At 41.6% G+C, this 18,726-nt stretch overlaps 1 protein-coding gene across 1 annotated transcript; it reads left to right on the top strand.

Moving 5' to 3' along the window:
* Window positions 1-2: 2 nt before the first annotated feature.
* On the top strand, window positions 3-15,164 carry alkbh1 (alkB homolog 1, histone H2A dioxygenase). The gene is made up of 6 exons (XM_088647428.1): window positions 3-140; window positions 4,833-4,941; window positions 6,764-6,926; window positions 8,040-8,130; window positions 10,042-10,235; window positions 10,805-15,164. Exons 1-6 carry the CDS (start codon window positions 3-5, stop codon window positions 11,226-11,228), a joined length of 1,119 nt encoding a protein of 372 aa, XP_088503554.1. The 3' UTR covers window positions 11,229-15,164.
* Window positions 15,165-18,726: the final 3,562 nt, after the last annotated feature.

Below are 18,726 nucleotides of genomic sequence, written 5' to 3'. Positions count from 1 at the left end.
GAATGATCAAGATGGCGGCCTCCATGGTGGAGCACGGTGAAGATGCGTTTAGAAAGCTCTTTAAGTTTTATAAGAGAAGAAGTCCTCCCCCTGATTTCATCGATGTCATAGATTTTACAAAGGGTGTAACAAATGGAAAAGTAAGTTCTTCCGAATTAATCATGAAAAAGTGTGCATTATTTGCGTTTTGAGATTTTTGAAAGGTAACTAAAGTTCTGTTCGAATAAAACAAGTATCACCCTTCTCTTTGTTATGTCAGTCTTTATTGAGAGTTCAGAGTCGTTCTGATTGGTAGTATAGGAGAGAGACATTTTGTAGTGCGATATTGTCTAATAGCAAAGCATTTGTTGTACTTCTTAATGTAGTGTTTTCGGACGATAAAGCTGAAGCTGTCTTTTTTTTATTTGAGTGCTGTAGTACCATTCTTACGTTAGCTAGTAGTGATAATTGTTAGAAACTATCTCGGAGACCAAGTTTCATACGCGCAGCTGATAAGGTATGAGAAATGCCTAATAATATCTAACTAGCTGTGGTGAAACTTGTTACCAAAGTTGACTTTTCTGCATCATTGTGGGTTCACACACGACACAGCATTTTATACCGGGGAAAATCAATATGATAGAAACGATTTCGAAGATCACAGAACTAAATTTACATATTCGAGGTCAGTGAGTTAATTAGGCATTCTGTCTGCACCATGCAAAGGCGAACAACTGGAAATGTAATCGGTCAAAACAGCCAAATACTGAGGACAAGGCTTCAACCTTTGCCATAGAAAGTGGCCGTTCTGCAGGCACAGTGGTGTTTCACTAAATGAGTGGGGTGGCACTATTATGAAGTTGGCTTGAGACGGGGATCGAAGGAGAAATTCAAACTCGGAGGGGGACCTCAGATGCACAAGGAGCAGAGCAAAAAGAGCCCTTGGGGAAAAGTCAGAGGGCCAGGTGTGTCTTCATACTTTAATTGTTTAAAAACTCACTGAAAAATAGTAATAATCATCTAAATCGTTTTCTCCCTGTGTGGTTAAGGCACATGGCTTCTATATTGGGCATTGAAAGAAGCGTGTCGCTTGTAGCGGCAACACATCCACAAAAGTATCAGAAAAATTACCATCTTTTGGTAACAGGTGACATTTTATTGAACAGCAATGACCGTTCATTATCATGATTACCCGTTGTCATCACCGGTGGTCTAATCTGAACGTCACCTGGATAATCATATCTGGCCACTGTTGGAAGCAGTGCAAGCCATACATCCGCAGTACATGCTCTACACAAAGTGCTGTCTGGTGGGATTCTGTTCCATGGCATACTGTCAGGGCTAGTATGAACCTGTTCACTGGTTTCTGTGCCCTACATGCCACACATTGTTCCAGGTCATCCTGCAAATGTCCAACAAGGCTCAAAAAGACTAGGCCACTCCACAGCAAGGCTGCTACACTTTCATCTTCCAAGAAGGGTGGTTAAGCAAGCGCTGTGGGGCCGTGCTCTGTCCTGCAGTGAGTTATCATGTGTGGATTCGCCTGCAGGGAGTGAGGTCGCAGGACTTCATGAGTGTAGTGCCTTGCAGTGAGGCCCACAGTAACTCTAAGTGTAGTTCTGTCGTGACTAGACACTCCTACACACACTATCACATTTGGACCCCCCTTTGACAAAAGTGTTGTACATAACAGTTACTGTGTCACACTCCCTGACATCCATCAGAGTGCTTTACACAACGCTCTGATTCATTTCCAAAGAGCACTTGGCTCCACTGCTGGCAGGTTTAGCACATGTGGCTCCAACATTCAGATAAGTGAAGCTCATTGATTGCTTTCTGTATTTTTCTTTCTTGATTTTCGTCACACCTGATATTCAACAGATTAAATCACTGCATCAGATGCACCCAATCTGGTTTCTCCTAAATTATATTTAAATAAAAAAGAGATTTTATTAGACTTGTGACTCTTCCAGCTGTCACTTTGGGAGGGAGTTCATTGGACAATTGCTAAAGTTGTATAGTTTGAGTGTAGAATTAGCCCTCATTAAGGACATGGGGCTCCTGAGTGATCCAGCCAGCACAGGCCCTGTCCTGAGCACAGACCAGGCCCTGTCGTTCACGCACTGCGGGGCGGAGCCTGAGTCAAAGGCCACTTGTGGCGGCACACCGCTGGGCACCCTGAGCACCGCCCGGTGTAGAGTAGATGTCAAAGGATTTTGCTCACACCTCATTCTCCTTGTGTGAGATTAACCAGCATTTGGAGAGAAAGCATTCTGTTGGAGAGAATCTCCAGTCATCTCCATTTCCCTCTTCTTGTGCTCTTGGTGTCACTGGTGTGGTTGAAGGTGATCAGAGGGGTGACTGGACTCCAGGAGCTTGGTTCAGGTCTTGGTTGTCTGTGTTCTGGTTCTGGAGTGGAGCCGACGTATTTGGCGATGTGTTGGTAGGTGGGGTTGTTAGTGTTTCATTTCCTTTGGCCACCTGGTTCCAGCTGCTCTCAGTCAGTTTCTCTGTGTTATGAAGGATGTGTGCCACCTGAGAGGCAGGGATTTACCATTTCCGCCATCTTGTGATTCTCCATCTCCAGTGTTTCCCTTATGGCCTGTTTAATGGGCCCTGGTAATCAGGTTTTCTTAATTCACAATAGAAAATACAAACAATTACATATTACTTTGACGATTTAAATTAGACATTGGTGAACAAATGCTATTAGTGTGCAATATGTAATGTATTTATTATATGTACAGAAAAGTATTTATACTACATATATATATTATATATATAAGTTCTGCAATATATGTAATGAGATGCATGTATCGAGATGTAGTTTACTCAGTCTGATGGAATGGTACGAAACAGCAGGGACATGAAAAGCAGTGGTGTTTGAAGACAACTGGGATGAATGGCTGTGTAACAGTTTTTTCCTCTTGACAGCCAAGTAGATTGCATAATACTTCTAATATCATTAAGGATGGACACTACAGTGCTTATTTTTCCTTTTCTGCCGCAAGATATGAAAAGTGAAATAAGGCGTACAAAGCCATGAGACTGATCGCCTTGCGTTACGCGAAAGCTCGGCAAGGGTAGCGGAAAGGAAATGAGCCTCTGTAGGGGCATCTTGTGTTTAGAGTGGAGTCTGAAGGAGATGCGTGCCAGAGCCCCGAGAGATGGATGCTGCCTAGGGATTCTGGCAGCTGCTGTTTGCGTGGGTGAAAATAAAGACATTTCTGAATGGAGTAGTTCAGATCCCTAGCATTCACCCTTCCTACGTGCAGAGAGAGGGTGAAGTACAGGTCTAGTGTGAACTGATTAGGAATAAAGATGACAAACACATGTGGCTTGCTTGCACTGGAAAAGCCAACACAGAACTTGCAAATCTTTCTGTACCATGAGGTGAGTGTTCACTGACAAGAAGACTGCCGGAGATAGCAACGCTGTCTAGCCATAGAGAGCGTTCCTCTGTCCTGCTGTCTTCACAGTGTGAATTGTTACTGGTCTCTCAATCCAAACTGGATCTTTAATGCACCATTACTGTGCTCCCAGAGCCAATTAAGGCTCAAGGGTTCATTTGATAATGAGTGTAAATGGTTTGGTTGACATTTTGTCAGGACCATTCTACTTTCTCTGTTACTTCCCACAAGGCTACAACTTAGAGCCAAGGCTGGAATGTGGCTGAGACAACCCCAATTACTTTATCGACACAGACTGAAGAAATACTGGCCTCTGTTTGGACTGGCCCTACACACCTTGGATCAGAATGAGACGAACACTCACTTGTTTTGCTGAAATTACCTCAAGTTTTACAGAGCTGGCTGCCCAATCCTATAATGTGTGAGGTTTTGGATTAATTACTGCTCAGAATTAGTCATTTGAAAATATTTTCACTGAACCGTTGTTCTTTAAATACTGAATTATGAAAGTAATTTTCTTTAATCAAGTTTTCAATGTTTGAAAAATTGCAGTCACGGATGAATAAAACAGAATTGTATGTGGCTATCAAACAGGAAATTATGAAACATGGAGGCTCTGCTCCAAAGAGACGCTTCATCATGGGGTTGCAATTCAAAGATGAGTTTTTATTACTTTTGCATTAATGTTGATGTGTAAAATTTGAATTCTAAATTCTAAATTATATGCATCAATAGTGATTTCATTTATGATTAATACATTTTCATGGAGTAATTAGCCTCCTTAAATGTTTGGATAAAATATACATTAATGCCAACAACCTTCAAAATAAATTTAATAAGTCTTAATTTAAATATGTGTAGTGTAACAACGGCAATTGTCTTGTTCTTGGTTGAAAAGTGGGCTTGGCTGACCAATGATTCAGTATGTTTCATTTGACCATTTTCTTGTTATTTCACTCTAGTCCGTGAAGTGAAACAAGTGGTCTCTTTGAATGTCAATAGCTTCAATTACCAGGGCTGATTCACACTGACCTATGTTCTCTTTCTCTGGGCTATTTATGACTCAATTGTTTCTAAGCAACATGAATTCAAAGTTATATTAAAAATATAGAGCACAGGTCTGATATATACAGGCTAAAGCTTTAATTCTAAACAATTCATGCATAAAGGAAAACACCAATAAAAAGGTTTTTTGGAGGTTTTCAGACCAGAATGAGACAAGTGCAATTGTTTTTTTTAAGAGCAGTTCACACAGGTGATGCCAAACCTCCTGTTTATCTGTGTAGGTGTATTTACCATATTTAGCCCCAGATTATTCTGTTGTATCATCTATTACAAAGGAATGTGGGCATTTAAACAGAGGCCCTGTTAGAGTTTTAAGAAGTGACCCGACTCACTGGTCTGTACCAGGGGCTGCTTCTCGAACAGTCTCTCTCCCCGCAGGTGCTCAGGACTGAGCTCAGTGCTACATCGGTGAGTGACACAGCTGCTCGGTGTGCTGGACTGCACCCTGTCCACCACTGGAAGGCCTTTGGCCTGGAGGGGCATCCAGGTATTTTTCTGTCTGAAGTCAGAAGATGTGTATGACAATTTTATAAGCACTCCTGGCATGTATATGCAGTATAGCACTTTTTATCCCAAAGCGACTCACATACAGATTAGGAGGTGGCCCACGTCAAGTGCAACCCCAACAGGTTATTTAAGGGGAACTATGAGGAGGCCAGATTGTTCAGTTCCAGCCAGGACATCAGTGGTAACTTCCCTCTCTTACAAACAGTCAAGCGGGACCTTCGATGGCTGCTTGGAAGTTGGTTTAATGTCTCATCTAAAATTTGGCACAGACTACAAGACACTGTCTCTGTTCCCTTGTTTTTCCTCAACCTCAGAGGTCTCCCAGCCAAGCTCTTACCAGCGCCCGCTTTCCTTCCTTCTTGGAGATCAGGCGCGATGCTGGTAGTTTCTCTGTCAAGATCAGAGTTTTTGCTCATTGCAGTGTGTTAAAATGAATCTCCTTTTCCCCCCAGAAGCTATTGTTTTGTAACTCTTGAAATGCACATAATGGGGAAAAGTAATTTGTAACTTAAGAAGTATCTATGACTTTAATACCTTATGAGCCAAGATACAGATTAAAAGAAGAATGATGTTTGAGATGAAGTACAGCTCAAGAGGTAGAAGCAATTTTGATCAGTACTTTAGAAGCACATTTACCACTGCGAAGGTAAATGCTCTATTCAGCGAAGAGAAGTAGGACATATTTCCATGTGTTACAGGTTTGTTTTGAAGCCACACAGAATGTCTCTGTTGCTTGACTGTCTTTAGACTTGTATGAAGAAGACTGTGAGATGAGGTTATGCAGGTTTTCAGAATCATGCCAAGGGTAGTGCTTCACCAACAACACAAGGGCACAGGATCAGAAGTGGAAATTAAGGGAAAATGTGTTTAGGACTGTAAAAGGAAGGAATGTGTTTGCACACAGAGTCAGAGGTGCCAGGAACTAACAGCATTCTGTTGAAGAAGTGGCTGGAGAAGATTTTGTGATCGATAAGCTACTGCAACTCAAATAAACAAGATGGACTGAACAGCCTCCTGTCATTTGTGCTCCTTCTGTTTTTAGGTCATGTGGTGACAGAAAAAAACATTGTTCCAGCTCTGTAGGTACAGAGCAGCTGTACCATAACTTATGCAGTACAGAAGGTCATGTTTACAAAATATGGACTGATAATACTGGGCGATTTTCTCAAAAAAGCGTGCCAGTATAGAATGCAACTGAGCAACTTCTAGCCACATGGTAGATAAATAAAATATCCATTGCATTTTCATTTAAAAAATAATTGCCTTCAAAGGTGCTCCACAGAATCAACTTTAAAATAAATGATTTTTTCCCTCCTTGCTGAAAGGTTTTGGATTCATTACGTGACGTCTGTATATTATACAATACATTGACCCATTTGGCAGATGTTTTTACCTGAAAAGAATTACAATTGCATCAAGTTAAAATACAAAAGGTGCATATAACATTATCTTAAGACAACAATAAAACCACAACAAAACAGTCAGTGCAGTATGAAGTGCAAGGTTGTAGCACAGTGCTAAAGCCTTTCAGTGTAACTTGATAGAAAGAGCAATGTCTGTGCACCAGCTGTGTAAATAACTCTGCAGTAAATAATGATTACATAGCATTTCTTAATAAAAGGAGAAAACCTGACATTTAATGTAAGCAGAAGCACATGGTTGAAAAAACTGTATCAGCAACACCTGGTGTTAATTAATGAATTTGAAATAAATGCAGAATTAACGATATCTAAAATGTTTTAAAAATGAGCAGGTTGCTTAAGATACTGTGAAAGATGGTTGCAAATATTGTGTTTAAACAGGGTTTATTTTCATCACCAACCCCTTCCTGCCTGGCTCCCAGCAGCACTGGGTCAAGCAGTGCCTGAAAGTGTACCCCCAGAAACCCAACATCTGCAACCTGGACATGCACATGCCCACGTCTGAAACTCAGAACCTCTGGGAACAGAGCAAAGACCAGCTGAGGTGAGCTCTCACTGCGTACCGTACACCTGCGGCGCAAAACTGACATCTTCCTTTGCACAGCACGGGGGTTGTGTGAATATTACAGATGAGCATTGCTGAGGTTTCTCATTTTCAGTTTTCTGTGTGTCTGTATGCACAAATGTTTTCTGTTCCTGTGTTCCCAGTCACTAACTGGAAATGAGTAAAAATGACAGCTGTGGTCTGAGGAAGCCGTGTGGAGGCCGGTGAAGAGGGAAGGAGCTTGTGATGCCACCCTCTACTCTGACTTTGCAGCAATGCATGTCCGTAGCTATGCAGCCCATTGCTGGCACGGAGCAAATCCTGGGATGTGGATCTATATTCCCAGTACAGTCTTTAATTTAATTCTTAACACAGAGGAGTATTAGAGTGCAGGCAATCCCCTGCCATTTGAGTCTTAATCATGTTTATTGCATCTTTTCAAAAAGTCATTTATTTTCTGCATTTTCATTTATGTATTAGACATCAAAGTCAGCTTGAATTGGCCTACTAAAAATGCATTAGAATTATTCCATGGAATCATTTTTTTTTCTCCACGGTCTTTTTAGATTTTGTACTGTCCTTCCCTCATCTGATAAACCAAGAGGTGTCTTTGAAATCCAGAGTCTAAAGTAAAATGGCAGATCTGTGTGTGATTGATAAGCGACCTCATGCTGTTTGCCAGTGCTGTTTGGAGACTTGTGTAAAGTTTTTCTTTTAAATAGTACTTGTTTGGAGGGGGAAAAAAAGAAAAACGTGTAAAAAAAAAGAAACTTGGAAGGAATGTTATATGCCATATGTACTTTAAATGAAGAAAACCTTTGGAGTAATCTTTACTTTAAAGTTGCTATTTTGTTTTGCGCCTGGCGATCACTGCTTTTCCTCGTGACCTTTAGCACGGCGGTGCAGATCTTGACCTGACTAATCCGTGTGCGAATGTTCACTTTCCGCTTTTACAGCTTCTGGAAACCACCTGCTGCCCGCGGAGATTATGGCAGTGTAGCTGATTGCTCGTAAGAGCTGCTCGCAGTGGGAATTTCGAAAGGTCAACGATGTCGAGTGCTCTGTCCTTTTTTATCTCTTTCATGAACTGAAAAGCTTCTCCCTCCTCCGCAGGCGGAAAAGAGCCGGGAAGAGAGAGCCGAAGAGCCTTCTGGAGAAACTCCGCTGGGTGACCCTCGGCTATCACTATAACTGGGACACCAAGGTGACTGCTAGCCTGTTTGGTCCACATGTGCAACAAGGAGCCACAGGTTAAAAACTACAGCTAATATTTGTCACTATAGCACAGTTTTAAACATGAGACATGTTGTGTTTTTGTATTCCACACCACTGAACACCCGTGTTTTCTGAGTGAGCTAACCCTCAGAATATCTGACATCCCATGAAGGTTAAAAGGGCCTCTTCTGGATTTTTTATACAGGTGAAACAATTCAAATTCCATCTTAATTCTTGGTTGTTCCTGGAATTCTTTCATGAAATCCCTCCCCTGCCCAAGAGTGTTCAAGCCTCTTATGAAGGCAGTGTCTTCTGATTCCAGTTGCTCTCTTGTCTGTCTTTGCGCCAAGCATTCTTCGGTAGCAGTTTCTGCGGGTAATAATATCTTCATATGGATTTTGAACAGATTAAATGTCATCGCAAGGCTCTGGGAGTCAGAGTCCTCTTAGTGATTTGAATATGAGAATTTCCACAGTGTGTCCCTCCTTATTTATTTGACCTCCTGGAAAAAGTGGAGCCCTAGATATTTTCATTGATTTTCAGATTTTGATAGTGATTTATAAACTGCTTCTCCATTTCAGATATATTTACAGGGATTTTCGGTGTTTGGTTGGTTTTGTTGTTTTTTTGTGCTATTACATTAATTCAGTTGGATTTATTCTGTTTATTCAGTTTCATTTATGTACCCGGTTTTGGTTTTATTCTTCTGAAGGGAGTGCATTGCCTTTAGGATTCTTTTATTTTGGCTATAGGACAGTTCTTTCCTTATTGTATGGGAATGAACCCTGTCTAGTTTATATGCTAATTGCAGTAACACTATTTAGTCTTATTCCATATTAAATCAGGAATTGCATACCGATTCATTAGCTTTGATCTCTATTTGACATTGCAAAATGTCTGACAACAATCTGTGAATTCTAACAGGAATTTGCCCTAATTGATGCAGAAGAGTCTCGGTACAGGCACTATTAAGATCAGATGTATTATGTATTCATTGAACCGTTTGTAAAGGCAGCTTGAATGTTTATTTACTGATTACATAATTCTGCCTGAATGCTAATAGGGGAGGAAAACAGAGGGAGGTACATAAACCTCAGAAAAGGTGGCAGGAATCTATTTGTTCTCCTTTTTGTATCCCTGCTCATGAAATTTAAATGATTAGTGTCACTGTAGACAAATGGATTTCCTTCATCACATGGCCAAGCCATTTGTTAGGTTTCTGCAGTGACCACGAGCTGACCTTGTACTGAGTGGTGGACGTCATTTGTGTCTGTCTGAGGCACCGCCCTCCACTCGACAGGTGGTTTCTTCTTTTCTACCAGCGCAGAAACGCTCTGGCAACGTCTGCCAGTCCCAACAGCTTGACTGCATGAACAAAAGTTTAATAATATTAAAGTGCGGCAGATACAGACTTTTTTTGTCACAGTACAGTGGAGTTCAGCAGCTCTGAAAATGTCATGAAAGCATTTTGAGTCGTGATGAGATCTAGGCAGCTGTAGCTCTTTGAAGGTTATGTGCACTTTGAGGCATGAAAAACACAAAAGATGGTTACAGCACCATCTAGCTTTGTTGTATTTTTAGTGCATATGATTTTACTTTTGCTGCTGAAGGGAGTTTTAGGGTTCCAGTTAAGCCGGAAGGACCTTAAGCCCCTGACAGTTTCTGGTGGATCTACAAAGACAGCCTCCTGACATTCAAACAGCATCACCAGGCTGGCAGATGACTGAGACTGGAAATCTGCTCTACCTGTTACCACAGTGTCCTTATAAACGTTTTGAAGAGAAAAGAACAGGGAAAGAATTATAGAGTGTTCTGGCGCCCTCTCGCCCTCTCCTGGGGGACGCTGTGCTTCTTTGCTCGCGTGAGCTTCACACCTTGAGGGATGGGTTTGTTGTTTCAGACGTACTCCCCGGCCCACCACACCCCCTTCCCCTCGGACCTGCACACGCTGGCCACGCGAGTGGCCACGGCCTGTGGCTTTCCCAGCTTCAGCTCGGAGGCGGGGATCCTGAACTACTATCACCTCGATTCATCTCTGGGGATACACGTCGACGAGTCTGAGCTCGACCACTCGCAGCCACTCCTGTCCTTCAGGTGAGCTCATGTGGCAGGGCTGTTTGAGAAAACCCCAGGCGTTTCTTCTGGGCAAACACAAAAGATAACTTAATTCAGTGCCCGGCCTTCTGTTATATAACATGGTTGTATTGTTATCACACAGATAGCACTCCTACTTGGTAACTAGTTGCAATTGCATGTGGACACCGCACAGTGTGGATAGTGGAAATTGCTATCTAAGAAGAAATCCCATTACCATATTATGACATGGTAATTGTGCCTGTTAATTTAACCGGGAGTCCCGGACTGAAGCAGTAAGTGGAACAACACATAAGACATACGCTTAATTTAACCCTCAGCAGTTAATGGAAATCATTAAAATTTTCCGACGGTATCACACTTGTTCAAAGTTGGGCCAAAGATTAAAGATTATTTTCCTATCGAAGACGTTTGCTCAGAATGAGCGCCATCGCACAGTTTCTGCCGCTTTATCCGCCAGATGGGCGCTGCAGTGACATGACCTCACATTCGGGTGTTTGACATCTGTATGTCCTGAATGGTACCGTCTTCCCCCCTCAGTGTTCCCGTTTCTGCTTTGTTCCTCATAGTTTCGGCCAGTCGGCCGTCTTCCTTCTTGGCGGGATGAGGCGCGAGGACCCCGCCACGGCCATGTTCATGCACAGCGGCGACATCATGGTGATGTCGGGGCCCAGCAGGCTGCGGTACCACGCCGTGCCACGCATCGTCGCCGCCAGTCCCGCCGAAGACCCCCTGCCCCCGTGTCTCCTCCCGCGGCTGCAGCCGGACCCGCCGGAAGACTCCGCCGTCGGCCCGGTCTCTCGGGAGGACTGGGAAGTGTGCGCGGGGTACATCCGGAGCTCGCGAGTCAACGTGACGGTGAGGCAGGTCCTGGAGGCTGGGGGGGTCTTTCCTGGGGACCGCGGCGGCGGCGGCGCCGCTGTGACGTCTGGGGGAGCCTCGGAGAGAGAAAGAGACTTGAAAAGGAAAAAGAGTCACTATGGGGATTTTTAACAGACGCTCAGGCGGTAACGTCCAGAGATGTTCTTCTCCCGCGAGAAGATGGACTGCGCTCAAAAACTGCACTGCGTCCCTTAGTCCTCTCACACTGCTGTTATACAGAGGATCTTTACAGTGCAATTCAGTTGTAAGGAAATCGTACATCTAAGAAAAGGGTTATTTAATGTATGTAGATTAAATTAATTTCGCTGTGCTACTGTGCACCTGAGCTGGATTTGGACAGGAAGGAGGTACTGAATGTGAATTGATGCATATTCTGTGTTCCCAGTGACAGTGTAAAGATACACTAAGCAAGATCGCAGTTAGGGGATCTCAGGGGGTGTAGTCGAATGTACTGCAAAATATCAGGTTCAGGCTGAGGATCAGCCCAGACACTCCCATCTTTGGCATGTTGTTGATCTGTCCAACTAAACAAACAGGCTAAGTTCATTCACCACTTGTGTCGATCATTTTAAGCTCCTACCACCACCATTGTGCAGAGAAGACGAAGCAGCTTCTATTTGCATAATGATCAAATGGCTGTTAAGCTAATTTCCTCCCGATGCTGTGAGTGGTTTTTATTCTGTTGCGCAGGATGAATTGGGTGTCCCCTGGGGTTTATCCATCTCAGAGAACGATCCCCCCACCTCCTCCCTGCACTGCATTTACTCTGAATTAAAGATCATATCTGATTTCTTTTTGTTGCAATGTCATTATGTATTTAAAATAATCTCATTCCTCACTGAGGACTCACTGTGTTTTGTAGTCCCTGACTTTTTCATTTAAATAAAAAAGCAAAGGAGTTTAAGGAGGCATAAATCTCCTAAGTTGTTTAGAAGCAGTAGGTTTATTTAAATATTCTTCCTATCCTTGCTGGAGGCAGAATAAGGCTGGGATGTTTTGGTCTGTCCTCATTTGTAATGTTCACAGTGTGGTCCTATGACATATCACTAGGTTGTTGTTTGTGTTTACTGTAAGCCTCAGATTTGTTTTTTTCCCCAAAAATATTCAAATTGGTGTTTAAATTTCCTTTTTTTTCTTTAACCACATAACTGAAATGCTTGTTTGTCAAGCCAGGCTATTAACAGAAAAATCAGAACTTTTATAGCACTAGAATTTGTTTAACACATGGGTCATGACTTTCATTTTTCTGATATAAGGCAGGAGCACAATTTGCTCTGTCTGCTGCGTACCTGCTGTATAACTTACATCTGAAAGGGACTTGAATATTTAGCATTGGCCTTACAAAATGACACCTGCTGACCTTTTAGAACATTTTTCCCCTTGACACATGCATGAACGTGTAATATCATTTCCCATTTCTCAGGTTCAATTTGTAGCCTCTTTTTGCATTACTATTATTATGTAATGCGTAAATGATCTAGAAGGAACCCTAGTGCTTCATATGTAAGTGCTTAATTAAGTAGAAAATAATGTTCTTGACAGCAGAAGGTCATGCAGGAAGCGGCATCACTGGAATGAGGAGCAAAAACAAATCAGTACTGTGTCTCTTGTGATTGCATTTCCTGGTAAACCACATCGGTCTGAAATTCACCTAAAGGTGAAAGTGAATGTAAGTAAAGTAGTTAGAATAGATACATTTCAATTACTGCAAAGCTGAACTTGCAACTGTATAGTTGTATCCACTCTATGGGTGGTTTAAGACTTTGTGTTTGATCAGTGGAGTGTTGCATATTATATATATATTTCAAAGCCTGCACTTCTTGTTTTACTCCTACATTTAGCTGTTTTGATTGTTAAACCCTCTATGACTGCCCCCTAGTGGACACATTAGAGTTCGCTGTTGTGTGAACGAGGCAGAATCACAATTTCCTTTCCATCCAATTTATTGTTTTATCTCCTCGAGCTTACAGCAACAGTTTTTTTTGTCTTTCTTTTGCGTCTTTTGTCTTTTTTTCTTTTGTCTTTCTTTTGCATCTCTTTCTCTCTCCTTTCTTTGCTAAAAACAGGCCAGTTTGTACCAAATATTGTTGCTTTGTATGAAAGTATCAGTGAAACGGGACAGATGACGCTGCACTGCACGAGTCTGTGAGGACACCTCGCGAGGGTCTGGTAGTGGTGCCAGTGTAGGTGCAGGCTGCTCCCATTTTCACTAGACTTTCACTGTCATCCCCGCCGGGTTAAAGGAAGACCACATCTTGCAGAGTGGGGCTGTGTTCCATGTGTCTGTCTGGGCTCAGTTGGAGAATCCACCAGTATGATCACTTTGGTCTTTGGTAACCCCACTCACATCAGTTCCATTGACAGACTGATAGGCAGGATAATCAGTACAACCGTTTAAGGATGACTTGACAAATAGGCACACTGTTGGCCCCAGTGACTGTGCGTTTAATGCTGCTGCATTAAAGAGAGATGCAGGATCATTGGAGAGGGACAGCGTGTGTGATAACCCACATTCTCCATATTTCCCATCGTGGTTCTTGGGCAAACCGGAAGCAGACTAATTTGTATATTTGAGCTCAACATCACGGTGAAGATGAACAGATGACACCTTGAAAAAATATCTCATCTCTTGGCAGTTTAAAAATAGGAGCTGTCAGAATAAAATAAGGCTATAATTTTATTTTTGTTTACTGCCTGTACCAGTTAATTACCCCTGGGAATCATTTTCAAACAGACAATATTGATTTAATAGTGAATACACTTTTAAAGTCCAATTCTAATTTAACTGTATGCCTTGGGGAAGCCTTAATAATTCCAAAAAGGTGCATTAAAAAAACAAAATATTGCATCAGATATGAAGAATAAAAAATAACCTATTAACAACCTATTGTTACAAACCAGATCAGTTCAGATACAACTGGATAAAGCTGGTTTATGTCACACTGGTGTAATGGTGTTGCCTAACTCTCATTTCATGAATCATTTCTCCTCAGAACAAAAAAATGATACATTTACTAGGATTTTGTACTTTTTCAAATGGCGAATTTGCTCTTTCTCTGCTTTTCTATGTCGCTGTAACATTATGCCTGTCTGAAACGGCAGTTGTGTAACACTGCAGATGAATGATCAGTTCTGATTAAAAAGGCAGAATTCTGAGCTTTTAACAAACATATCACACCACGATTTGGTGTTGTGCTTCAGGTGTTAAGTAATACTGCCATGTGCTGTTATTTTCTCTTCTGACTTTAACTAGAACTGACCTTTTCTTAAAGGCCAAGGATATTGTGTATATAATCTGATCAGCCGATGTCAGACATTTCAAACTCACAATTGCATCACTGTTGACAGCACGTGCAGGAAACAGCCTGACACAGGCGTCAGAAAGGCTGTTCCTCAAGGAATGCCGCACTGTTTTTTTGGGGATCATAGGTTTAATAACCAGCAAACCCTTTGGTAGCTTGAGGGAATAAATGGGAAAGGAGTGAGACCCCTTGAAATCCTTGGAGTGTGAATAAAACAAGACTTTAAAGATGAACCTTGTTGGCTGTGGTTGCTTCCTTCACCATGTGCACTTGATAACTGGTAATACTTGTTTTATCAAAAGACCAGGACAGTATTTGACTGGATTTTAAGATGTGGATGTTATATTGGGGATAAGCCCATGAGCAAGTTCTGAATAACGTTAGAATAAATATACAATCCACATCCCAGCAGTGTTACCGATCTGTGTGGATGATTGAGCGTTCTGATCACCTCTCAGTCCCACCCAGATGAGCGTATTGAAGGGGTGCAGCAGGCAGCAAATACAAACCCAAGCTCTTCTTTGAGTGGCAGGTCACCAGGCAGAGTCTTATTGAAATGGTGGCCAAAAATAGTAATGAAATTGCAAACTAAGAAGGGAATTCACAGAACATAACTCAGGACATCAACTGTTGGGCCATTATATTACTCTCTCCCTGCTTCTGATGATGAAGAAATGTCTGTGTGATGTATGTGTTCACGGGTACTCAGGCTTATTGGAAATAAAAATTGGTGCATCTTACAAAATGCTGTTTTTCATATTTTACACAGATTATATACACCACCTACCTGGCACACACTTGGAACTTCAGGAAGTTCATTCTAATCTGGATGTCAGAATTTTTTAAACTATTATACAAGACACTATTTTTCGCAAGAGATATAAGACTACATTACCCATAGTGCAATGTTTTGATAAGACGACCATAGCACCTTGACTAAATTTAATTAGATTTATGCTCTAAGGTAACCTTGTATACGGTTTAACCTGCTGCTCGGTCCTTCACCTCCAGCTCCCTATTGAGGTTCTTTTTTTGTCAAAAGAAATGTATGACTATAGTATTGAAGCTAGTAGTTTTTCTGATTTTAGACTTTAGGTATAATGCACAGTCCACCAGTGAGACCGTGTTGCTGTTTATCATATTCCTCACATGATGTAACGACAGCACGTGTGGCGATACAGTACCCCCCTCTCCACAGCAAGGACACTTCCCCAGTTTGGGGCTTTAATTCTGTGGATTTGGAGTTTTGCAGTGTGATCGATCGGAGGTACAGTCGAGCCAGAAGCCTAACAGAAAACGACCTGTCCGCACAGGAGGAGAAAAGCTATTACTGCCATTGCCAGTGGAGGGTCTGGATTTCAGCAGAGCAAATTGTATGGGAGAGCCTCGTGAGTGGAAAAGCTTGACAATGAGAATGAAACACATTCACAAGTGCTTTTCAATTTATCGCTGATGGGCTTTTGTCAGTTTCTCAGCTGGATGTTTGACTGTAAAAACCCCTGTACTTTTTTATGAGGATTTTTCTGTTGCTTGCTTTTACAGTGTATTTGTATCAATTTTTTTTCAGAGTGGCTGCCTTTGGTATGAAATTGAATAAAGGAAGGGTTTTAGCAATACATGTGTTATTTTACGTTTCTGTTTAAAACATGCAACGGTAGAATCCCAGTCATCTTAATAATAATAATAATCACGGTATTACATCTCATCCGAAAGACAGCGCCTGTTTACAGTATAGTGTCCCCGTCACCATGCTGGGGCCCCACTAACACCTCTTCCAGCAGCAACCTTAGTTTTTCCCAGGTCTCCCATCCAGGTACTGACCAGGCTCACACCTGCTGAGCTTCAGTTGGTTGCTAGTGGTGAGTTGCAGAGCGATATGGCTGCTGGCTAAGCTAGGAAAGGCTCTCACTGAATCACAGACGGATATCTACAGCACACGTACAGCAGTTCAGGCCAGAGTTCCAGACATCGGAGGCCTGATGTTCAATAAGACCATGATGGCTGAGGTTTGGTTTAGGTCTCTGATTTGCCCCATGCCAGTGGTGCCAGCAAGAGCTGCACCCCCATGTGCCAGGCTGGCAGCAGGAATGAGCAGATTTTGGAGGGCAGAGTGCACACTCATCACTCCTGCTGTGCAGCTTAGGGACTTTCTAAAAAATGGGTTTCTGAATTTTTTTAAAACTAATATACAATATAGTATATTACGATAATATTTTCTACCAGTTCAAAAGTAAAATATAAGCTCATTATAAAAAATAATTGAATGTCCTAAAACTGCCACACTGTTTTCCAAGAATGTGTCTTGAAATAAGTTGTTTTAAACCATATTAACAAAGAATTAGCCTCGTCCCATATATTAAATTAACTGATGTAGTGCAAAGGTTTGCGCAGCCCTATGTAATCATTTCACAAATCACAAGCCTTTTCCCCTGAAGTACAGCAGTGGCAATCTCATAAATCAGTGAAGGTTTTTCTACTGTGTTTAAATCAGGAGAAAAATAAAAACATGCCAGCCATCAGCAGGTAAAAAAATCCATCGAGATAAAGACTAGTACAACCAGGGTATGGCCTGACATTTCATACTTGTGATAAAAAAATGCATTCCTGTTGGCTCTACATTATTAATTAAAACCATAATGCAGTCTGGCAGAAAGTCTAGAAACTAATGGAAATTTAAGAAGGGTATTTATATCATGTTTAAAATCAGTCTAAATATACAGTATATATAAATATCAACAAAGGTAGTCCAGACATTTTAATGATTATTTTCCAAGTATGTGGCACATGAAAATGAAACTATCAAATTTGGTTTGGTGTTTCAGTGCTTTTAGAGTATACAGCAGTTCAGGATGTAAAATAATGTTAAATACATCATTTTTTCAGTATTCAATTTGTAAATGCAGTAATAGAAAAATCTTCAAAGGAAAAGCTGCCTACAATCGTAAGTAATAAACAGGCCTAAATTAATACCCTTTTGTGTAGCTGTTAAACCAATAGTGAATAAATCTGTTTTATTGTTAACTAACTGCACATTACTTACAAATAAGCTTCTGAACAATTGAATAAACTAATTAATGGATACAAAGAGCCATTTGTGTAATTTCAAGACACAGGCTGTGTGTTGAAGGAGGTATAAAGCCACCAAATTCATTTCAAACAGATGACAATCATCTCTTGAAGCCAAGGAGGTCCCTGAACACCGAGGTAAAGTTCAGGCTGCTGTATCTCTGATGCCAGAAGCACCATGAAGATTTAAGCCTGTGCTTTCATTACCTTTTGAGATACATACATTAAAAAGTCAGCTGAAATTGCATTTAGTTATATAAATTAACTTTGGAAAGTGTTTTAGAAACGAAACTTGCTTTCTGCCCGTCGTTTAATCTCTTCAGCCCCGGTGGGCTGGATGAGCTGTGTTCTCCTTTCCGTTCTCATGTTCTTGTTCTGAGAGGTGACTGTTTTATTTCAGCTGTGGTAGCTCCCCCAATATCATGGAGCAGCTATCCTCTCTGTGCTCAATCAATAGCCAGGTCCTTCTTATCCTCTCCTGGAAAGCAGCCATATTGATTTTTTTTAAAAAAGAACATATTAGTCATTTGTTAGGTTTTTTAAAACAGTGATCACATAATCAATGCTCTTCATTAAAGATGACAAACGCTCTTAAATATTCTGCGGGTCCAGGTTTATGACCTTAAGGAGGTCACATACAGTACATGCTCTCTCTGAAAGAAACAAGCTTTGTCCTAAATTATAAAATACAACAACACAGAGTCTTCATCACCAAAACCCTGATCCCCGTCAAAGATTCACAGTTGTAGTTTTAGTCTTAACCATCTGGGCAGAGAGCGGGGGCTGGGTGGTACATTTTTAAGGTGATGATCTGCGAGATACTGCAAGATGATTCGAAGCTTGCTTGGGTCTTTTAAACCCTCTGTTGTACAGATGAGAGGATTTTGAACAAAGGAAAACAGGAGAGAGGAACAGGGTAGGAGCAGCGAGGTTCACCCTTGTTCTTTCTGATATTTTCTCCTATGAAGATAAGCTGTGCTCCTAGACGATATCACCTGTCATTCACTGACCTGTAGAGTTCTGACTTTCTGTTTTTCCTTTCTAAGCAGCAAAGGTAAACCTGTTGGTACAAGATGCCTTGTTCGCAGGTCAAAGGATGCAATCTAATGTGTGAGTGAAATAAGCCATTAGAAACAAGTCACTTCAGATCCACCCCAGGGCTCCAGAGGCTCCCTGTGTCTGCAGCCAGGTCCGATCAAGCCACATTAATGAGCCCAGCTGACACGGTGTTGTAAGGCCTC

Source organism: Lepisosteus platostomus, chromosome 10 (assembly GCF_059453375.1).
Source record: "Lepisosteus platostomus isolate fLepPlt1 chromosome 10, fLepPlt1.hap1, whole genome shotgun sequence".
In the NCBI taxonomy this organism is placed as follows: Eukaryota; Metazoa; Chordata; class Actinopteri; order Semionotiformes; family Lepisosteidae; genus Lepisosteus; species Lepisosteus platostomus.
This window is presented reverse-complemented; position numbering and strand designations above follow the sequence as displayed.